Genomic DNA, 25,440 nt, shown 5'->3' on the forward strand with positions numbered 1-25,440 from the left:
TGCACCCTACCCCTATAGTGGATCAACTGTCGCCAACATCTACTACAAGGGCTCATTAAGACCCATGTTTATGTGTTAGTCAAACTCTAGCAGTATCACTGCGGGCAATAGTACAATCTCAGGTCAAAAGTTCATTCACACAACTACAGCATCGAGATGATCCCGACGATCGAGTAGAAATCCAAGTGATATCTCGTATGGTCACGCTCAGTATTAATTGTTCTCTAACAACTATCCGTACTCATTGTTTAGTGTCTCTACACTGTAGAGTAAAGACCCATCTATCCCAAAGAAAACGATCTGTGCACCAGTCTATCCGGATTGGTCATCGTCCTCATGATGATCTTATGATCGGAAGTACTCAGGAATTAAATACATATCTTTAATTTTAATACTTTGAGAATATGTATCAAAACAAATTTCATAGACGATTCAAGGACACATTGTTAAAAAATCGGAAAGGCAGCATGTGAAGATTTTAAAATTTTGAAAATAGGTAGCGAAAAACAAAACGGGTTAAACTCTTTAACCCCACATGTTAGATACCAGATCTAAACCTACCCAAGCTCAGGAAAAGCACATATTATCAATCTGAAATTTAGAAAAATTTATGAGATCAGATCTCATTACCTTTGCGCGGATAGAAATTCATCGCTATTGATGATCTCGGATTTGTAGAAGGTTGAGCCGCATACGTGTCTGGCCTTTACGGGTATCCATCGGGATCGATCTTGAACTTTTTCTTCTCGTATTAGATTTTTCTTTTCAAAAAGAATCTTGGCCTTGAAGACTTTGATCAACTCTTTTGATCTTAATTTCGAGATCAACTCTTGATCTGCAGCCTTCTTCTTCTCCTCCTCGAACCTTGATCTCTAAGTCACCAGAACTTCATTTAGGCGTATGGAAGAGAGAGCACCCAACTTTTGGGCGTGGAAAGGAAGAAAATGATGAGAGGAGGCGTGGAGATAGAGAGAGAGTTTTGTTGATCAAAAATTCATTCTGTAAAATCTTGGAGACCACCCTTTATATATAGACATTGTCCTGATACATATTAGGAACCCAATCAACTTAAAAAAGTAGATTCTTATCTCATAAGAATCCTCTACCTTTTAAATCTGATTTATGCCAAATAAAATCAGATATAAATGGTAATTAATCAGCTCTTTTAAGTATGTACAACAAGCATCCATGGAATACATGTCAGATGGTTGGGGCGCCAATTCTTGGCACCCCACAAAGGGATCTCTAGCCAAAAGAGATTAGGCATGGACCCCACTTTCTCTCCTCCATGCCATGACACATAAGAGAGGGTGGGCCCCTTTATGATATGGTACCCAATAATTTTCAAAAAGAAAAAGATGCACCATAATTTTTCCATCTATTCCACATGCATACTTAGAGATAATTAGGAGATGAAGAAGTGATAATGTTAGGATAATTATGTCAACTAATTGACTTAATCAAATCTTCTTGGGCTCACAATTAAGAGCCTAATTAAATCCAAATGAATTTAGGTTAGGTTCAAAGCTATGGACTTGATCAAATCAAAGTCTCGAGAAGAATTAAGTTTAACTGTGTGCTAGCATGGTTCTCATAAACCTAATAGGATTTCAATAAACCCTAATCTAATTGGAACTTTATAAGTCCAATCGATAAATTCGAGATTAAATCTCTTAATGTGTGACTCCATAGGTTTCATTATATCTGATAGTGAGATATATTATAATCTCTATTGCAATATTATCGAAACTCTTTTCGATTGATTGGAACATTTCTAATTCTACCCTTCGAGGGCCATCGATCATCAAGATGACCCCCGATGAGTCTCATAATCTATCAGTGATACCTAGCAGTATATAGTGGCAATCCAGTAGGATGAAAGTATGAATCCTAGATACAGTTATCGATGATTCAGTCCTTCTATCATGAGTCCTGACTTGATGGAGATAATGGAGAGCTTGTCAGATCCCATCGTCTGTCATATGCTATATTGGCTCGACTCGAGTTCATTTGTGAATCCCGTGAAAACTTTTTCAGTATTCGCATTTGTTTTGACCAAAGACTTTTTGAACTCAGTCTCACAAATCGCATAGGACTTCTCTTTTTTTATCAAGGTCGATAGATCCCATCTAGGTGTTTCTACTCCAAATAGCGAACCTGAACCTACTGAAGCCAACATACACAGCAAGGACCCAAATGGCTAGGGACCAAGGGAACATGCAGTCAAACTCAGTAGCCTCGCTGCGAATAGCCAATGACACCGCAGATCAAAGGACTACTCACACCACTGCAGCATCGATAAGACCACTGACGAGTGAATAGACATCCATGTGGTTCTCGTGTTGGTCAGCTTAGTGCAAGTTGTTCTCTAACAACCACCTGCATCTTTATGCCAGTATCTCTACACCACAGACTTGAGACTCATCTGCCCACAAGCGAGGTGAACCGTGCACCAATCTCAAATGAATTGATCACTATCCTCTGTGACGATCCTTTGATCGGGAGCATTTAGAAATTAACCACTAATTAATGTATGTCTCAAATTCTTAACTCTTTAAGAATATACAAAAATTATCTTTGTTAATTTTTAGGACAAATCATGGACACATAAACATGATTGGAAAGAAAAAGCCCTTTATTGATAATAAAAAATTACAAGTACAAGTATAGGTCCAAGAATTACATAATGTGTCAGCAAACAATTGGCTTCTAGGGCATAAATCCTACAAACTCCCACTTGACCTAAAGTCAATTGGCCATATACCTAAGACCCATCTTCTCAAGGTGAGCTTCGGTCTTGTGCTGGCTGAGAGGCTTGGTCAGCGGGTCCGCCATATTCAGTGCGGAGTCGACTCTCTGCACCTTGACGAACTTCTTCTCGAGGTATTCGCATATGATGTAAAACTGCCGCTCTATGTGCTTGGACTTCTGGTAAGACTGGGCTCCTTAGCGAGAGTTATGGCGTCATTGTTGTCGCAGTGCGGTGCAATGGCATCTGATGGCCTCACACCCAGCTCCGCAATGAACTTCTTGAACCAAAAGGCTTCTTTAGCAGCTTCAGAGGCGGCGATGTACTCAAATTCCATGATCGAATCTGCAATGATCGGCTGCTTGGAACTCTTCCAGTTAACCGCACCAATATTACACAAGAAGATACACCCTGATGTAGACTTTCTATCATCAACATCAGCCATAAAGTCTGAATTGGTGTATCCCTCAACTTTCAGCTCCGATTCTCCACCAAAGACCAACATCAAATCCTTACTCCTTCTCAAGTACTTAAGAATGTTTTTAACAGCAATCCAATGTTCTTCACTTGGATTCATTTGATATCTACTCGTGACACTCACGGTAAGTACTATATCAGGACGTGTACATAACATGACATACATGAGACTACCTATTGCCGAAGCATAAGAGATCTTGTTCATGCGTTGGATCTCTTTAGGTGTGTCAGGGCACATCTTTTTGGAGAGATGAATGCCATGTCTAAGGGGCAAAAGATTCTTCTGGGAGTCTTCACATCCATCTGTCAGATTTCATAATCATGAAAAGCTACTGTGGCAAGCAGAGTACGGATGGATTTCAGCATGGCTACGGGAGAAAAGATTTCTTGATAGTCGATGCTTTCGCATTGACTATAATCTTTCGCAACTAGTCTTGCCTTATAGGTCTCTACTTTACCATCCGACCCAATCTTTCTTTTGTAAATCCATTTACACCCAATAGATACAATACCTTCAGGTGGATCTACTAAGGACTAAACTTGGTTGGAATGCATGGAGTCAATTTTTGACTTCATTGCATCCATCCATTTCTCTGAGTCTACATTTAACATTGCCTCATCGTAGGTTTTGGGATCATTTCTAATGCCCCTATCTCTCACAAGGAATGCTTCTTCTAAATCCTCTGTAAGAATATCTAAGTATCTTTCAGGAGGATGGGAGATTCTACTTGATTTATGAGGTGGAGGAGGTATCACATCTACTGGCTAATTATTGGGTTCAGGTCCTTGGACTTGATGCTCTTCAGAGACTTTTTCTTCGAGCTCAATCTTCTCCCACTGCCTCCATCTTGGATAAACTTTTTTTCAAGAAGACGGCATGGCGGCTCACAATCATATTGTGATACTCAGGAAGATAGAAGTAGTATCCCATGGTTTTTTTAGGATACCTTATAAAACAAGTCCTAAAGGTTCGAGCCTCTAACTTATCCACCTGCTGTCGCTTGACATGGATCGGACATCCGAAAATCTTGAGGTATCCAAGAGTTGGCTTCTTACCATGCCATAATTCATATGGTGTGGTAGGAACGATTTAGAGGGAACTCGATTCAAGAGATGAATCACAGAAAGCAAAGTTTGTCCCCAGAGAAAGTCAGGAAGGTCTGTGAAGCTTATCATGGACCGGACCATATCTAATAGGGTTCGATTCTTCCTTCCGGATATCCTGTTGAGTTGAGGCATCCCTGGAGGTGTCCACTATGAGACTATGCCATTGTTCTTAGATAGGTTGAAATTTTTCACTAAGGTATTCCCCTCCTCGATCAGATCGAAGAATTTTTATGGATTTTTCGGTCTATTTTTCTACTTCATGTTTGAATTCTATGAACTTTTCAAAGGCTTCAGACTTTCGGTGCATTAGATGCACAAGGTGTTATCATATAAGTACTTTGTGAAGCAATCGCTTGCTTCTTTCTCTTGTTCTTATGCCTGTTTGGGTCAAGGATGGCTATATAGATAGGATAATTTTTTTTCAATGATCCAGCTTCTTACAGAAGAAACACTCTATCTGACTCTTGTCAACTTTTGATGGTTTGCTCTGCTTGGGATCGACGGTACAGGATTTCTGCACATTTTTCTTCTTTCCTTTCCTAGAGGATCGACGTCTGCAGATGAACCTCCCACTAAATTCACTGGCTCCTTCTGGAGCTGGTGATCCTTCTCAAAAGTCTGCAATAAACCTAGCAAACCATGGTAGTTTACCCAGGCTTCGTCATTCTATAATGACTGAGAAAGGGTAGGTAGGATTTCGGTAGCGAGTTGAGGATAGCATCCTTGCCTAACTGTTTATGCAATAGAAAGCCAAGTTTGCTAAGACGTTCAATCTGCTCAATCATGTACAATATATGATCGATGACTAAAGTCCCCTCTCGCATATAGGCATTGAACACTGTACAGAAGATTTTGTGTCTCTCCACATTTTCAGAGATGTCGAAAGACTCATTCAACATTTGAATGATCTCCTCTAGCTGTGCATCCTCGAACTTACGACTAAGTTCATCATTCATGACTGTCCTCATCATACAACACCGGTCGTGCGGTCATTGAGCCACTTCAAGTATCTCTCACAGCACGAGGAGCATTGACTGTAGATTCTTCAGATGCCTGATCCGTAAGGACGTACAAAATCTTCTCATGCTCTAAGACGATCTTCAACTTTTGATACAGCTATCGAAGTTGGGTCCGATGAGCTTATCGCTGTCCAACAGCATACGGAGAGATAGTGTGTTGGCCATAACTTGAAAAGAAAAATATTAACCTATTAGTTTATGAATTATTTTTGATCTTGAAGACATGGACTTTGTCTAAAGGTCCTCTCACTATTTTTATGAATTGGTAGCCTCTACCTCCAACTCGAGGAATTACACTAATTTTTTAGTGGGTACTAAAATTCATACGGACTGCATTCGGATCCGAGTGTGGCTCGACCAATCCTAATGCATCCATGGGTAGGGTCATAACCAATTGTTTCTCCAAACAACTTCTAGTAATAAGTTTTGCTCCAGGCATCTCTTCAGCAGGCATGTGGTGCCTCCACTAAAAATCTCGGTTAAGTCTAACCATTAACATGGCACACCAAGTGTATCCAACAAATGGATGTCCAGGTCCGAGTGTGCTCGACCAACCTGAGCATTAATCTGAAGGTACATCATGATGGTCATATGATGAATGACAATTCTAATATGTAATAGACACCAGGCGTGTGAAACCTCCAATGCCTATTTAGAATATTGGATTCATTATCACGCACCTTAATGGGAGGCAATGACCAAGTTATCTCATAATTTTATCACTTTATAGACCTAATAATTTAGAGGATTTGATTTTATTGATCTGAAAATAAGAGAAAAAATTGACCTGCAAGCTACAAATCCTTCCACTGACTTCATTAAGTCATGTAAAGGATCAGGCACAAGCTGGTCTAAAGACACCTAAATCAGTCACACTGATTCACCTTAATGGCAAGGGTCTGCATGAATCGACTAGTGACCTAATCAAAACATAATCTACCATATTGGCCAGGTAAGTGAGATCAGTGGGAGAGATATGCCCTTAACTCACTGTAGACGCATCTAGATGAATAGCTCTCAATTAAAAATTACTTGATCGAATCTGCCAAACTTACCTTAGACACCAATTGGTCAATTAGTTTCGATTTGATCCACCAGATGATTCGGGCTCAACTATAGAGCCATGATCATGATCCATTTATTAGGGTCAAACACATGGACTTGATCAAATTACAACTATTGAGATTGATTTAGAGAAATACTGACCTGATCTAATTCAACACTTGATTAGATTTAATCAATTTCTCTACATGATCCATTTGTGTTTCTAATCTAGGTCTAATCCATTAGAGGGACCTAATTCATGCTAATCCTTTGCCCATCATTTTATTTGGTGTCTTAATGATCTTCAATTCTCAAATCTACATCATTCAAAACTTAATTCATAATTAAGTGTATGAAATGTGTGTTTCAATCTATAGAACTATTCTACAAGGGTTTCAGGTGAAGCATACCATATGTTTCAACACATAAAAATAAATTTTCATAATATATTTAACAATTAAACATACATAAGTATGATCTAAACTTCATATATACATCTCATGTATCATGATAATTTTTAGATTTATACTGATTACATTATATGTAACATATAATTTAGATGTAAAATAATTTTATATCTGAATTTTAACCTATTATAATGAATTATAAATCATTCTAGATCTAATCTAAACATATTTATGATCAAAATAATACATAAAAATCTATTCGCTTTTCTTCTTCATGAAATTGGATCACAATAACACCCCTATACGTCATAAGAGAATCCATCGAATAGGTAAAAGAGAGTTTAATGTCTTTAATCTCCTATGATCGGATGGTCTGATGATTTCATCAATCCGAGTATTAGGCTACTAAGGTCTAAAATTTAATTTCATACATAATTACATCAACATGTAATTATTGACAAAACTATTTTATATCATGAACATATCCTTGATCTTATCAATTATATTCTTCATCTAATCTAATTAGATTTAATATATCATATATATTATATCAGATCTGAAACATATCTTATACTAATTATAAAATATTAATTTTAGATTTGATATCATATAAAAAATTAATTAGATGCAAATATGAATGCATAAGGAATAAATTTTTGATAAAATCTGTTTTTACGCAGTGTTGAATTCTGATAAGATTCAAATCTAAATATCTATCAAAATGGATCCAATTCAGATCTAAAATAAATCTCACTTTATAAAAAATAAAAATATTAAAATTTTATTAAAATAAATTTAAAATAGATTTTAATTTATATTATTATTCCATCAAAAATTCAGCAACAGCAGAATTCTGTTATAACAGACTTATAATAATTTCAATCAACCATTGATTAGGCACATTTAATCTAATCAAAATCAGATAAAAAATTTTATATAAATAGATTTAAATCAAATTTAATATCTCACAAAAAATTTTAATTGCATCTAATATAATTATTCTCAAAAAATTCTCTTATGTATGTATATATTTCAGGCCTGCTCTAATACCAATTGAAGGGAAGGGAACATTTCCTCCGAAAGCTCAAGTTGCATCTAAAAAATTTTTCTACTATTTTACTTGATTAAGGATCAAATTCTTATCTGATTTATAGTAAAACTAGAGATCAAATCTTAATTTATCTGATATAAACCTTCACAGAGGTCTGGATGTGCGGACCCTTTACTTCGTATGCACGTCAGATGCTGCAGGAAAGCGGGATGAACTTCAATCCAATTGCCTTCGCAACATAATCAGTTGAGGGATGAGATGTGCTGGTGTGACTCCTCACACCAATAGATGGGATGCCCAAAGAGACCCCATGCCCAAAGGAAGAGGGGCGGCAACAAGGAGAGAGGCCAAAGGGAGGAAGGGACCTCTCTCTTCTCAGCCTCTCTCTTTCTCTCATCTCTCAATTTGATTTATTTGCTATGCATCCATAGGTAGAGACCCTCTCTATTTATAGATGATTTTCATAACCCAATGAGTATAGGACTCCTAACTTAAATCTAATTTGAATTGGTCCAATACTCATGAAAGAAAGATTCCTACATAAGATAGAATTGCCATCACTTATGACATCCACTTTGCACCCACTCCTACACCCATTTGGGCTGCCCCAAATGAGCACCAAATCAGGTTTTGGTCATCCCACATGAGAGAGGAATCCTAATACAAGTGGGAATACTCATATTTATCAAAATGGATCCGATTTGAATCCAATTCGAAGCTGGTTCGAAACAATTTCGAAAGGCTGTCAATCCCAAACTTTTTAGGACTTTTGTACCAAGTTTAACTTATATTTTTAGACCCATTTAAGTCAACTAATTCAAATCTAATCTAAAATTAATCAGCAATTAAATTCAATCTTTTATATGCTCCATGGATTATAGATCAAAAATTGTTCATCTCCGGGATCGAACCTGAACCTCATGTGTAGTGCTAGCTAGACATAGTCAACTCTTCAATCATGTTTGACCGTTAACTTGATTATCAATCAAGTTAGCTTATATATTCAATCAAGTTAAGTACTTCTAAATTGGACATATAAACATAGGTCAATTCTTTTCTACTTTGTCTGACTTGTGTGCGTGACTCCATAGGTTCAAACATTAAGCCGGTAGCACGGAAATCAATTTCTGCACTAATCGAGATACTATCTAGCAATAGTTTTCGATATCCAGATAGGTCGAATTATCATAAAAGAATATTTCAGAACCCATGTACATGGTTACTGCATAATTCATCCTTTTAATCCTGAATGCTCTAGGATAGTCTCAGGTTAACTGTCAACCGAGATTACTTCATCCGCATTATATTTCAACCTTTCAAATCCATCTCATGGATTATTCTGGCCAAGGTTTTGGTAAATTGAAATACAGGGATACATCAACTTCAATAATTCAGAGGGGTCAATCCCATCTTGATCCATACACAGACTTCGCAAGTACTTGACTGTACTCAATAGCCTTCCGTCACTGCATTAGAGATCCAGATAGTCTGGCACCAAAGCACAGTGAGTTGCTTGCAAGTCACTATGGTGATCTCAGGTTTGAAGGACACTTATACCCATGTGTTTTGCGAGCATCTCTTAACAGCAGAATGTTCAGTAGGTGAGTCACTTGTTCAGTGACGATGTACCCCTACATCTCACCCCGTATGCCATAGCAGTATCACCACACTCTTTGATTAAGAGGACAACCAATCCATATGGCACACAACGATCTCCACTCGATAAACGTCATCGTCCTGTAATGACGTATCATTTGGTCATGAACATATTTAAAAACTATACGATAAATCTTTCTTTATTACACACTAGCATAGTTCTAAGGACTTCATCACAACACAAGAGTTCAAGGAAGATGTTACTTTGTGATGAAAAATATCAGAATAATTTTATTCAATAATCAATAATTCATATGCAAGGATAAACTCAATCGTCACACATCGATCAGGTTCTTCTTTCCATTGATCTTCTGAATCTTGACATCATCTTGATCCATGATCTTCTGAATCAGGTGATAGCGGTACAAAATATGTTTGGTGTATTGATGTGACTTCGATTTCTTCGCTTGAGCAATGACGTCAGTGCTGTCGCAGTACACAAAACAAGACCATCGAGGGAGGGTGCCACTCCGAGCTTGCCAATGAACTTTCATAACCACACAGCTTCTTTTACAGCACAGATGTCGTGACTTATTCTACCTCAGAAGTAGAGTCGGCCACAATGTGCTGCTTGAAACTTTTTCAGTAGATAGCTCCACTGTTCAGGATATAGATGCAATCGATATGCTCTTACTATCATCATGATCTAACTGAAAACTAGAGTTTGTAAACCCCACAAGTTTTAAGTCAGTTTCATTATAAACAAGTCACTGGTCCTTCATATTTTTAAATACTTAAGGATGGTTTTTACAACCTTCCAGTGGTTCTCTCCTGGATCAAACTGGTACTGCTCACACTTCTAGTGAGTATGCCATATCTGTCTTGTACATATTATAGCATATATTATGAAACCTACTATCGAAGTATATGGAATCCTACTTATATGCTCCCTCTCTTGAGGAGTTGTCGAACAATCTCTCTTTGAGAGAGTAATTCCATGATCTATCGGAAGATAGCTTTTTTTGAAATTTGTTATGCTGAATCGTTTCAGCACAGTATCAATGTACATGGATTGAGACAATCCAAGAATCTTTTTAGATCTATCTCTATAGATCTTCATTCCAAGGATGTAGAATGCTTTTTCTAAGTCCTTCATAGAGAACTGAGATGACAGCCAGACTTTTATTCCTTATAATGCAGGAACGTCATTTCGATTAAGAGAATGTCATCCATATACAGAATAAGAAATACTATCACAAAATTGTTAATCCATTTGTATAGACAGGTTCTTCTCTATTCCTAATGAAGCTATACATTTTGATCACTTTATCAAAATGCATGTTCCAACTCCTACTTGCTTGCTTCAATCTATAAATAGATCTCTGAAGCTTGCATTTTTAAACTCATCTATGATGTGAAACCTTCAGGTTGTATCATATACACTTCTTCTTCCAACTCACCATTGAGAAAAATTTTTTTTACATCCATTTACCAGATTTTATAGTCCAGATGTGCAGCTATCGCAAGCATGATCCGAATGGATTTCAGCATTGCCACAGGGAGAACGTCTCGTCATAGTCAATACCATAATGTTGACGAAACCTCTTAGTATTTAGATGGGCTTTACAGGTCTCCATCTTTCCGTCAGTGCCTCTTTCCTTTTGAAGATCCACTTACATTCTGTGGGTTTTATCCCTTCAGTAGGTCAACTAATGTCCATACATCATTAACCTTCATAGATTTTATTTCAGATTTCATGGCTTCTAGCCATTTATCGGAGTCAGACTTCTGCATTGCATCCATATAAGAGATCGGATCCTCGTTGTTCTCATCAAGTTCAATAAGATCTCCATCTCAGACCAAGAAACTATAGTATTTGTCGATGGGTGCAATACTCTATCAAATCTCCTTAATGGTGCATCATTAACAGGTTCTGGATTTGACTCAGTCAAATTAGATTCTGTGGGTTTACTAGATTGTGTCGGTCTTCTACTCATTGAACTTCATCAAGCTCGATTTTAGAAACACTAATTTCTTTACTAAGAAATTTTTTTCTAAAAGTTTTGCTTTATTGCTCATGAACACTTTCTATTCGTTAGCAAGATAGAAGTAATATCCCTTTATTTCTTTACGATACCTTATAAAGATACACTTGTCAGACCTAGGTTCCAGTTTGTTTATTTTTAAATGTCTGATATAAGCCGGATACCTCCAAATCCTAAGATGTGAGAGTACTGATTTATGCCCAATCCATATCCCATATGGTGTTTTATTCGCAAACTTACTTGAAATCCTATTAAGTACATAGAAGGCCGACTCAAGTGCATATCCCCAAAATGAGATTGGCAGATTTGAAAATCCCATCATAGACTGAACCATGTCCAACAAGATTCAATTCTTTCTTTCTGAGATGCCATTATTGTTGGAAAACATAGGTGATTTCATGCATGTATTTTGAAAATTTTTGAAATAAAACACAGCGAAAGGCATCTAGATTAATCATATTAATCTAACATGCACATGATCTAATCATTAAATCAACCTACTCTAGGATCTATGACATGATATGTTTGAAAGAAAAATGCCCTACAAGCCAATCAAAATTTATATTTGGATGGATTTTTCTTGTAATCTTCCAGACTCATGTAATTGACACTTTATAAATAAAAGATATTTTTCATCATATGCTGCATCTTATTTTTGTAATGATTATGATGAACTCCATAAATCAGGATAATGGCTTTAGAGTTATGATGAGATCATACCTATAAGATCTTAAATCCTAAAAATTTTAATTTAAAATATTTCTAGTCATAGGAGCATGGAGTAGGAGATCAATATTCTGGATAGACTAGCACTTCCTATATATGCTCGATGGAGAGAGTGGCTGATCTTATAAGCCACTTATGTGAGACACTAATATAAGGATATGGGTGCTCATTAGAGAATGAGTTCACTGAATTGATCCGACTTAAGAAATATTTTATGAAATCTACTTATCCGTCAAAAAATATTTTCTTATAATGGGAGTTGTGCATGTAATCTTTTGACCTGAGACTACCATAGAACCTTATATACATTAATCCATACTTTGGTTCATACTTATTCATGACTTAGTCATGTACGGGATGATCTGGATATGGTAGAATGTATATAGAGGATGTGAGTAGGTCAACATAGAATCGATCACTCTTGATAAGAGGAGATCGATCCTACTTGCTCTGATCGATTGATGATTCAAAAAATCTTTGATCAAAACGGAATGAAAATTAGAAAGAGTTTTTAATATTTCATTAATCGAATCATCATTAAAAATTAAGAGAAAGCACTCACTATCTCTAGATCTTTAGACCCTATAGCATTCACTATTTGCTCGTTAATGTTTACACTTGCGTCCGTATGCAAATGGTAAAGACCTTCAATCAAGAAAGCACGTGCCACAAGTTTATTTCCAAAATAAATAGAACACGTGTTTATTGAAATGAAAATTATAATTATTCTATGCCAGTACAGAAATAGAAATTAAATTTCTACTGGCTATAGGTATATAGAAACAGTCTTTTAAAAGCAAACTAAATCCTAACGGTAGTCGCAGAGGGTAGGTCCCGACGGCCACAGCAGCAACCCTTGCTCCATTGCCGACTCAGAGAGTGATCTCGCCTTCCCTCAGCCTCCTAACTTCTTCAAGACCCTGCGTTGAAGTGCACAAATGAGCACAAATGAGCACTTGAGAATCCTGGGTGAGTTTTTCGAAATTGAGAACAATTCTCAAATTTCGAAGCCAGTCTTTGTAATTGGTGCCGGTCAATTTATTTGTATCAAAGATTCAGGCTAAGGGGTTTGAACTTACATGGTTATCTGCAGATATAACAGTTTCTAGTTAGATTTTATACTTAAAAAATATTTGTTCTAGAGATTTTAAAAACAAACAAAGGCTCCCACTATTTCTTCGAATCTCCCACACTCCTCGGGTGGAGAAACAAAAATCTATACGCGATCGGTTTCAAATGGATACTGCAGTCCTATTAATCTATACACACCTCACATAACAGTTATTGGTGAGTACAGACTGATGAGCGGACAACTTTGTCCATTGCTTCACTAAGAAGATGCAGTGGGCTTGGTCTTTAAGTCCTGTGGCCTCACCTAACAGTTATTGGCACATTCCTTAGTTAAATCAGATCCATCGTTCATCAGCGGACGTAAAGCCATCATTGGGACCCTCACCTAATAGTTATTGGGTCCAATCCCATCTCTACCTCGAGACATCAAATGTAATAGATTGGTTGTACCTTCTTGATGCAATCAACCACTGTAACTAGTCGAGAACGATCAATGCGAGAAAGTTACCCGCATCTCTACAACGATGGAAGACCTCTAGACTTAATATTTAATGAGGAGATTTGGGTTTGGTCTTTTCTAAATCAGCAGATCTGATATCCGACTGATTAAATCAGGTCAGCACATCAATATGTCTAACCATTCTAGTTGGTATGGGTGAACTCGAGTCAACAAGTAACCTAACACGAAACTGAATCTTCCAAGATAGTCAGGTAAGTTAAGATGCGTGGGGATCCCTCCGTTGTTTTCCTTAGACACTAATCAAAATTGGTCAGGTCAGACAACGAAATCAATTAAATAATCACCATCTAAATACTTGCCTTAGATACCAAATTGATCGATTAGAATTGATTAGATTAACCTATTGAGATGGGTCCGAACCACTGAGGTAAATTCGGTCTTAAGTCAATCAACTCACATCAAAATGTGAATCGATGCGACCAACTACAACCAAAGTCGACTTTGAGCTTATTTGATCTAATCTAATCATCCGTCGATTAGGTTCAATCAACTGCTCAAAATCGAAGATGGGTTCTAGCCTGATCTAATCAATTAGATCCTAATTGTAGTTTGTTCACTTAGACCTAATTTGTTCAACCCATACCCACATGCAACAATATAATTTCAGATCTAAAAATAATTTTTAGATTATGTTTCATTGCATGCAACTAATGACTTATGATCTTGAAACTGTTTCAGATCTAAATTTAGTTTCATATATCGAATATTTGTAGTTTCAGATCTAAATCAAATATGCATCACATATATATTAATTTTAGATCTAAAACTAAATTTACACATATCAAATATGTATAAAATCAAATTTGAAATAATGATCAAAATATTTTGAAAATATCTTTTCAAAAATTGATTCACATAAACTAGGTTACAATATAGGGGTAAACCCTATATCCGGACAACTTTATATCAGTTTGATGTGAGCTTTTAATTATTTTAATTTCAGATCTAAACACAAATTAAACATATCACATATATTAATTTTTAGATCTAAAAGATTTGATTTAATTGTTTCAAAAATAGTTTTTCAAAATCGATCAATATTGTGCTAGGACAATCTTTGCAGTATAGGGGGTAAATCCTATACCAGGACAACCTTATATCAGTATAAAATTTATTTTAAATCATTAAAATTTTTAGATCTAATCTAAAAATCAGATCATATGTGTTTTTCAAAACTTGTGGCTCTGATATCACTGTTAGAAAATCGAATAGGCAGCATGTAAAGATTTTAAAACTTTAAAAATAGACAGTGAAAATAAAACGGGTTAAACATTTTAACCCCACATGCTAGATACCAGATCTAAACCTACCCAAGCCCAGGGAAAGCACATATCATCAATCTGGAATTTAGAAAAATTTATGAGATCAGATCTCATTACCTTTGCGCGGGTAGAAATTCACCGCTATTGATGATCTCGGATTCGTAGAAGGTTGAGCTGCACATGTGTTCGGCCTCTACGGATATCCACCGGGATCGATCTTGAATTTTTTCTTTTTGTATGAGATTTTTCTTCTCAAGAAGAATCTTGGCCTTGAAGACTTTGATCAATTCCTTTGATTTTAACTGCGAGATCAAATCTTGATCTCTAAGTCACCAGAACTTCTTTTAGGCGTGTGGAAGAGAGAGCATCCAACTTTTGGACGTGGAAAGGAAGAAAATGATGAAGGAGGCGTGGAGATGGAGAGAGAGAGTTTTGTTGATCAAAAATTCATTCTGTGAAACCCTAGAGACCACCCTTTATATATAGACATTGTCCTGACACATATTAGGAACCCAATCAACTTAAAAAGGTAGATTCTTATCTCATAAGAATCTCTACCTTTTAAATCTGATTTATGCCAAATAAAACTAGATATAAATGGTAATTAATCAGTCCTTTTAAGTATGTACAACAAGCATCCATGGAATACATATCAGGTGGTTGGGGTGCCAACTCTTGGCGCCCTACAAAGGAATTTCTAGCCAAAAGAGATGGGTCGTGGACCCCACTCTCTCTCCTCCATGCCATGACATATAAGAGGGGGTGGGCCCCTCTAGGATATGGCGCCCAATAATTTTCAAAAAGAAAAAGATGCGCCACATATTCTTCCATCTATTCCATATTTATACTTAGAGATAATTAGGAGATAAAAAAGAGATAATGTTAGGATAATTATGCCAACTAATTGACTTAATCAAATTCTTTTGGGCTCACAATTAAGAGCCCAATTAAATCCAGATGAATTTAGATTAGGTTCAAGGATATGGACTTGATCAGATCAAAGTTCTGAGAAGAATAGGTTTAATCGTGTGCTAGCATGGTTGTCATAAGCCTAATAGGATTTTAATAAATCCTAATCCAATTAGAACTTCATAAGTCCAATTAATAAATTCGAGATTAAATCTCTTAATGTGTGACCCATTGGTTCATTCTGTCTGGTAGTGAGATATATTGTGATCTCTATCACAATATCATCAAAACTCTTTTCGATGGATTGGAAATTTTCAATTCTACCCTTCGAGGACCATCGATTATCAAGATGACGTCCGATGAGTCTCACAATCCACCAGTAACACCTAGCAGTATATAGTGGCAATCCAGTAGGATGAAAGTGTGAACTCTAGGTGCAGTTATCGTATGATTCAGTCCTTCTATCGTGAGTCCTGACTTGATGGAGGTCATGAAGAGCTCATCAAACTTCATCGTTAGTCGTATGCTAGATTAGCTCAACTCGAATTCATTTGTGAATCTCGTAGAAACTCTTTTTCATATTCACACTTGCTTTGGCCAAAGACTTTCTGAACTCAGTCTCACAAATCGCATAGGACTTCTCTTTTTTTATCAAGGTCGATAGATCCCATCTAGGTGTATCCTACTCCAAACAGTGAATCTGAACCTACTGAAGCCAACATACACAGAAAGGACCCAAATGGCTCGAGACCAAGGGAACGTGCAATCAAATCTAGTAGCTCGCTGTGAATAGCCAATGACACCGAGGTCAAAAGACCACTCACACCACTGCAGCATCGAGAAGACCACTGACGAGTGAGTAGACATCCATGTGGTTCTCGTGTTGGTCATGTTCAGTGCAAGTTGTTCTTTAACAACCACCTGCACCTTCACCCCAATGTCTTTACGCCGCAGACCTGAGACTCATTTGCCCACAAAGGAGGTGAACTGTGCACCGATCTCAAATGGATTGATCATTGTCCTCCATGACGATCCTTTGATCGGGAGCATTTAGAAATTAACCACTAATTAATATGTCTCAAAATCTTAACTCTTTAAGAATATACAAAAATCATCTTTATTAATTTTTAGGACAAATCATGGACACATAAATATGATTGGAAAGAAAAAGTCCTTTATTGATAATAAAAAATTACAAATACAAGTATAGGTCCAAGAATTACATAATGTGTCAGCCAACAATTGGCTTTTAGGGCACAAATCCAACACACATTATACTTGAATGAAGAATAAATTTGTCCTTTTATTGATCAAATCAATATATTAAGTACAAAATTATGTCCTAGATTTATTACAATATGTCAGCCATATTGGCTTCTAGGACATACATCTAACAACGAACCATATATTAAGAAAAAGTCTAATTAGGAAAAGATAGAAATGGAAGAACTATAAACATAAAGAAATAATATGGAATAACATTCTAACAATATTCAATATATTGGTTAAGGATATGACTAGGTGCCAGTCCATACTGGCTATACTAGATTGTACCATTAAGGGTCCTAGGGTTGGATGTACTAATACAGTGTCGATAGCTGGTGTTTCACTTTCAATTTGTTAGTCTTATGATGAAAGGGCATACATTGCTTGTGTGGTGCCATACGTTAACCGTATCTACCTCACAAGGTACTAATAGGGATATTGATTTCCAATACATGAACCTTATAGTGGTTTGCTTGCATATAGAGCATGTAATTGCTCTGCAGAAAATTAAGAAGAAAAACAAAAATGTTTATGGTTAGATATTTAATTTCAATCCTACCACCATGTGCTCTTCTGTAAATCTGCATGTTTTTTTAATGACTAATGCTTCAAAAGGTGTTGGACTTATTTGTTGCTGGGCTTTTTTTTTCTGTTCTGTTTTCTTTCTGCAAAGAGTTAACCTCTATTATGCTGTTGATCCACCAGGTTCTCATATTGTTCTCTTTTTAATGAATGATATTGTTTATCTAGTTGTTTTATTAATTTGATGTATCCTTTGCCAATCCATTCATTTGAAGAAAGTGTATCAGGGTCTAGGATAAAGTCGATGCCTTATTGCAATTATGAAGTGATGTCTACAATTTATTTATCAATTTTGATAAAGACAATGGTGTTGATCAATTTGGATCACTCTTTATTCTCTTTTAAGTGATCAATTTGTTGTTTTACCAATGCTATTAATTTGATGCATCTTTTGCGAACTCATTTGTATGAATTATATATATAAATGAGAAGCATAAAGTTGTTACCTAGCTGCAGTTAGAAAGTGATTTTTAGTTCTTTACAATGTATTTTCAATTTTTAAGCAGGTAAATGTTGTCGATGCATTTCAGTTCTTCTCATGTACTTTTGTTGTCTCAATTCTCTTGATTAAGCAATGTTGTAATTTCAATATTCTTTTCAAGACCTAGTAGTATGAAGAAAGTTCACTTTCAAGAAACAGAAGAGGTGTTACTTTTTTTCAAGAAAGAGTTTAGGAGTTGATCTTGAGTGTACAATTGGACATTCCACCTATTTCTATGTCAATAGAATTATTATACTACTACTTACAACAGTGTGATTGCTTTTACTTTGAAGACAATAGTGACTTGAATGGCTAATTGAACAGAGAATATCATGGAAGTGAGTGATGGCTAAAACCTTTAACATTTGCTAGATCTACACATCAATCAAAATTTCAGTATGTGGATATAGTTCATTTTGAGGGCAAAATGAGAATTAAAGTTTTAATATTGTTGTTATCTAAATGCGAAACTCAAGATTCTCCTCTATTTTATGGAAGTAAAATATCTAAATGAGTAATGTCTAGTGGATAGTAATAGCCAAAGTTGGCTAAATCGATATTGTGACCCTACCAGTAAGTTACCAAGTTGATATGGTATGGTACCATAAAATACCAGGACATGGTACCTATGCAATACTTAAGTTCCAGATTCACCAAATCTGGGGTTTTGCTTAGAGATCTTGATAAGGTGGAGAAGGGAGAAGCATCTAATTGTGGTTGCCAGCGATAATGGTGATGGTAGATGTGATAAGATTTGAGCCACAGGATGGTGTCAAGGGTCTAGTGGTAGATCGTCAGCAAAGTGCGAGCTGAAGCTAGGGTAGCAGTGGAGGTCTTGGGAGGGAGGTCTTGGAGGTCTTGAAGCTAGGGTCCCAGTCTACTACTAGTATGGTTGATACACCCCAAACTAGGCAGGTAGGGGATGGTTCCACTGTCCTTGGTGTAATCAGGTACCCCAAAATTTAACAATAATCTAATTGGGTTCTGAACAGCTTGTAGCAATCAGATTAATAAGTTCGACGGATATATCAATGAATTGAGACATTGTGCCACTTTGATGATCGTGTTTCAATTACATCACAGTAATGTTGAGGTGGTAACATCTATTATTAAGTAGAGTGACTAAGATCTTATTAGAAAATCTATGACTATTTTAATTAGACTCTTTAGTATTGTTTTACTTACAATAGGGCTATTGTGATATGTATACAATTTTAATGAACAGGGCCCTATTGGGTGATACGTGAGAGCCATATTGATATTGATATTGATATGTGTATATAGAATAAATGAGAGAAAAGGGAAAAGAAAAACATGATACACCATTCTAACAAATAGAAGAATGAATTCGAGAATTAAAAAAGGTTGATCAGTTTGATGCTTGGTAAGCTTGGACAAGTCTAAAGTAACTATTTCCATGAAACATCTGAATGTGAAAAGCAAGAGCATTCAAAGCAGAAGTGAGAGAGAAATTCAAAAAATGTACTGGAAATATACGTACTTGTAATTATGTTTCGCAAGTTTCCATTTTTTGAAAAGCTGCATCCAAGATCCAGCAGATTTCTAGTTCACAGGGACATTATGAGAGTAGTTCTCAGGGACCTTACAAAGCACTGGAATGCATGTTTATGCAAAAGTTCTGCTTTTAGAATTTGATTATTTATGAGAATTCCATTCTGTAGTTTTTTTATGTCATCTAAGATTTGGTCTCTTTTTCCTAAATATGATTTCTGTCTAGATTTCCATCACTTAAACAGGAAAATATGCTTGAAGAAATGTTCTGGTTTTCTTAACTGTTCGGTTTCTTCACAGTTAATCAACACTTCCTCTGAAAAGTATAGTTCCTTGATTTGTTATTACGGATATATGTAGCGCTGACAGCATTCATTGACATATTTCCGATTTGCATATGCTCTTGTTGATTAAATGAGTATTTGCAGAAAAATCTGTGTGGCATATTCATCATTTTCTCCTTCTGTTTAGTTGAATAGTTATTCTTTCCATTCATGTCTTTGTTCTTCCCCCCTCTGTAGTTTTTGGTTTTTCAATATGAGAAAATGGCCAATGCTAGTTTCACTTAGAGACCGTGGGCACTTCAGATAAAACACAGTATATATGAGAAGTTCAAAGAGAAGTATCAACTTAGTGCAGAATCGAGTTCTGAGATATGATTTGTTTCATGATGGCGAGTCTACAAGAATGAAAATAGCATTTGAATTTATTTATAATTGCTTTACATATCTCTATGTTTTATCATATTTGTTTATTTCCAGACCTTTTTCTTCATAAAAGTTGAATCTTTCATCTGTGTTACTTGTACAGGAATGATTTATTTACACAAATTTCATGAACCAAGGTTTGAAGATGCTGGTGACTGTTATGCCTTGGCTGGTTCTTGGTCTGAAGCAGCTAAAGTCTATGCTCAAGGACAATGTCTGTCAAAATGTTTGTCAGCTTGTCATCAAGGACTGCAATTTGACATGGGATTTCAATTTCTTCGTGAATGGCATGTCATGGTGCCTGGAGATGATTGGATTGATTATTTGAAGGGCACTATCTCAGATTATCATAAGTTACAGGACATTGATTCCCTGGAGAAGTTTGTCAGGGCATTTCCAACAGATGCATTGGGTTTACTATTGCAGTCTGATCATTATAAGGAGGCTTCAGTTGTTGCAAGTTTGAAAGGTGACATTATGCTTGAAGCTGATATACTGCGTACAGCTAAACATTATGAACATTCTGCCAATTTGGTGCTCTTTTATGTTATAGGGAAGATGCTGTGGGCCGATGGAAATAGAGGTTGGCCTTTAAAGTGCTTCAATGAACTACAGCAGGTTTTAGGAAAAGCCAGATCTCTATGCATGTCAGTGTCGAATGATTTCAAGACTTATGTTTCTGCTGAAGTTGATTTTCTGTCAGACCAAAGTTCTAGCCTTTCCTCCTTTGCTGGGCATATTAACGGTGGTAAGACTTCTCGCAATATATGTGTAGAAACTTTTGCTGCCTGGAAATATCTAGACATTTGTCTTCAGACGAATGCCTCTGAATATTATCAGGAATCTGATGTTGCCCTTTGGAGATACAGTGGTTGTAGTCTGCAAGACATGTTTAGTTACATTTCCATTCCAAGTCTTATGTTCTCTTGGAATTCATGGGTTAAAAGGGTAAAAGGTGTTTTGTCTTACTTCCACTCCATTGGAACTCCAGAAGTGAGCAAATATACTAAATATAAAAAATTCTGTATGAAGTTCTTTGGTGTCCTCGAAACTGATATTGAAGGAGTTTATATTTCTTCTAATGCCGGAGCATCATGGATCCAGTGGAAAGATGAAAATCATCTCCGTATTTTAGACAATGTTGCATATATGAGTGACTTGGTGTTCAATTGCCTTGCTGAGAAATATTGGGCATCTGAACTAATTTCTGTTGGAGCATCATTACTGCAAAAATTGCAAGAGCTTCACAGCCACCTTTCTCGGCATATTTTTAGGGTAGTCCAACAAGGCCTTGTTGCACGCTACTTCTACATGGTACAGAATTGTCTCAAGGAACATGGCTTTCTAGGATTAGAATGTGAGTCTGCAACATTCTATGAAAGTTTGACAAAGTTTGATGCATTTCTATTCTGCACTTTTTTCCCTCTAGACTTTTCAAGGATTTTGGAGCAGATTGAACTGTCTACACAAGGTACAAACACCTCCTTAATTACTGCGGTTCTTCACAGAAACTTGGGTGTGTTGGATCAGTTTGGAGCAGCAAAAATTGGAAGAGTGGTGGTTTTTCTTCTGTCGCGGAATCTTAGTTTCACATTGCATCGGACGATTCGTGACATGATTGGCCGAGAGTTTCCATGGCAATATTTTCTTCGTGAGCTAAGTTATTCCAGAACTGAACGGTGCCAGCGTACCACTCCATTAGCAAAAACCTTACTCCCTTCATCTGATTTGGATCTTCATAGTCAGCTGCTGCTTCTTGAGAGCATTCTATTTTATGCATCATCATGTCAATTAGGAAGAGGATGGTTCATCACATCCAAATCAACCTTGTCTGCATTTCTTAATGCCAAAGAATCTAGATCTTACTTTCATGCACTTTCAGTATCTAGCATTCGTTCTCTGGAGCATGTGTACAAAAATACCACTCCTTTCTATGACTTCATATTGGACACTTCCAGTCAGCTTTTCTCTTTGAGTAAGCTTTGTTGGGCTGCAATTAAAAGGTTGAGTACTCAATCATTGGTGCTGAAGATGGTTATATTGGTAAGTCTCATCTGTCTGAACTCAGCCAAGCACTTCTTGAAAGTAAGAAAAATGTTGAAAAAGGTTGCTGGCTTTCTATCAATTTTACCACACCAATTTCTGATTAAGTTCTGGAATTCAAGGAAAGGCCAGATAATGTCCTTGAAGCTTTTCGGTTCAGTGCTTTCGAGATCAATGGAAGCTGTGGGGGATCAAGTAGTGGTGGTACACGTGGATGACTACAGTGAATCTTTTGATCATTTGAGACCTTTGTGCCTGAAACATAGTGACCTAATGCAAGGTAAGGAGTACGCTCAGGCATTGCTTTTGGGTATAAACAGGTTTAACAACTATTCATGCAATTGTTCACAGACTCATGCTTTAAGGTGAAGTGAAAGTTTGTTTAAAATTTTATTTCAGCTTTGCAGTTTATTGTTATCATTACAAAATTAAAACGAGTGCTTGAACTCCTCTGAAATGCTTTTCAAAAAAAAGAAAAAAAAAATTTACTGAAAAAAAATTAGCTTAAAAAAAATTAAAAATGTGAAAAAAAAAAACATGGTCCAACAACTATTAGACATTCCATAAAGGTTCGTAGACTCATGCGTCAAGGTAAAGTGGAAATTGTTTAAAATTTTACTTCAGCTTTGTAGTTCGTTGCTATCATGACAAAATTAAAACAAGTGCTTTAGCATCTTTAAAATGTTTCTTTTCAAGCACCATGAATATTTGCCGAAATAAATTGTTTAAAAAGGTTTTTCAAACAAAAAGAAAAAGTAAAAGAAAACGTGCATGACAAAATTCAAGGTGAAGTCAAATTGTTTAAAACTTTACTTCAGCTTTGGGTTTATTATTATCATTACAAAAATTAAAACGAGTGCTTGAACTTATCTCTAAAATGCTTTTTTAGAAAAGCATGGATAATTACCTGAAAATTATCTTTAATATTTAAAAATGTGAAAAAAAACATGGTTTAGCAACTGTGCACATTTTGTAAACGTTCTTACACGCATATTTAAAATGTTTTTTTCCTCAAAACAAAACGTGAACGGCAGGATTTTGAACCTGCGCGGGCAGAGCCCACATGATTTCTAGTGATGCCCGATGACCACTCCGGCACGTCCACTGCTCTTGATTTACATTTTCAACACCACTATCACATTAAGATAACTCTCATTAACTTCGAGCAAAGCTTTGTACAATCATTTATTCATTAGACCAACTCGGCTAAGGAATGCTGGGTTAAAATTTCGAAACCAAGACTTTTTGTGCCCTAATTTCTTGTAAATTAGCAAGGTGCGTAAGTTGCGTAGAACGTTATAGTAATGAAAAAGGAGTAAGAAGCCCCTGCCTTATTGGAGACATTGGAAAATACATAGAGAATGGCTTAGGTCCTACCTGAACAAGTAAAATAAGTGATAATATTTTTGAAAATTTAGAGGAATAAAGCCATTTCAATAATAAGATTAAAGTTGTTTTTCTTAGAGCTTTAAATTCTTTGTAGGTTAAAGCATTTTATAGGGTTATATTCTACTAATTTGTAGGCAAATGAAATGTGAAGCCAACAATACTATCTCAGGTATAGCTCTTGAAAAAATAAAGCAATTATAAACAGGTGCTAAAGATTTGGGAAACTTGAGTATTCTATCTGTCGGGCTATGAGAGAAAAAATGATGCAGAAATTTTTCAAATTAGCTAGAATTTCCTTTCATTTGGAAAATATATTCCCTTTTCTTTGCCTTTCCAAATGAATGGCAAGCCTTCAACCACTAGGTTACAACATGGATTCTTAGTTTATGAGTCGTTTATTATTCAAAAACATCATTTGCTTTATATTTTGGTATTTCATATTTTAATCATTATCTTTTATAAAAATCCTTTTCTCTTTGATTACAAATAAGAAATAAATAAGTTTTGTCTTATTATTTTGTGATTTTTCAAAAATATTTATTGCAAGAATATTTTAAAATATTAATAATGTACATGTATTCCTATATTTATATATTTATATAAAATTTTTCTTACAAGCTCTCTAAGAATTGTTAACTCATGCTTATTTTTATTTATCTTGGAATTAGAGTAATAATGATATCCGATACAAAAAATATTAATATTTTTATATTACATTTTTATTTTAATCTATGATATTTTATATGTTAATACAAATCTGGTCTAACTAGTGACCAAGATCCCTACCGGGGTTGGTCTCCATGTAAGTTTAATAATTATGCATAAGATCCTTAATTACTTGCATTTCATTTGCCATCTGCATGATTAATTATAATCACATCCTTTATAATTATATAATTAATATTAATTTTTATTATTAAATTTCATAAAAAAATTGAAAAATTTTGTATCCGAATATATATCTTATTTATACTTGTATTAAGATATAAATAATATCATATATAAATGATATTCAGTTATATCAGTTTCTATTTAGAACAAATATGGATACTAATTTTCATATTAATTTAATATCCATATTTATATCTATTGAACAATATGGATATAAAAATAGATGGATCAATATTTGATCGATATTCAGCTTTATTCTTGAGAGACAAAATCATCCTCAATATTCCAACTCTTCTTCACAACGAACTTTATGAGCCACCTCAAATCTATGCCAATTTTTGGTGAATTAGGACGCCTTTCTCAAATATTGTTGCATGGGAGTGGGACATGCTTTTTGCACTGTGGCCTCCGGAATACACATTCCATCCACCAGGAGGGATTCGTTAGGATCCAGCCAAAGCCTTACCCTGGAATTTGGTAAAATGCATATCCATTGACCATAAATAACAACTGAGTGAAAAAACCAAAGCAGGAATCTAAAAGAAATTTGACGATAACAAATGAATATTTAAAGGGATTTTGAGGT

The 25,440-nt window shown here is 35.7% G+C and overlaps 1 protein-coding gene and 1 non-coding gene across 2 annotated transcripts in view; one reads left to right on the forward strand and one right to left on the reverse strand.

The window, feature by feature from the left end:
* The window catches only part of LOC105035504 (uncharacterized), an 81,643-nt gene extending 58,700 nt beyond the window's left edge, over positions 1-22,943 (forward strand). Inside the window, 1 exon segment of the mRNA XM_073256670.1 lies at positions 20,635-22,943. Coding sequence (XP_073112771.1) covers positions 20,635-22,943 — 2,309 coding nt within the window.
* Positions 22,944-23,596: 653 nt separating this feature from the next.
* On the reverse strand, positions 23,597-23,679 carry TRNAS-AGA (transfer RNA serine (anticodon AGA)). The gene has a single exon. It is a non-coding gene; the product is annotated as a tRNA-Ser (tRNA).
* Between the last annotated feature and the right edge of the window lie 1,761 nt (positions 23,680-25,440).

Source organism: Elaeis guineensis, chromosome 4, assembly GCF_000442705.2.
Source record: "Elaeis guineensis isolate ETL-2024a chromosome 4, EG11, whole genome shotgun sequence".
Classification (NCBI taxonomy): domain Eukaryota; kingdom Viridiplantae; phylum Streptophyta; class Magnoliopsida; order Arecales; family Arecaceae; genus Elaeis; species Elaeis guineensis.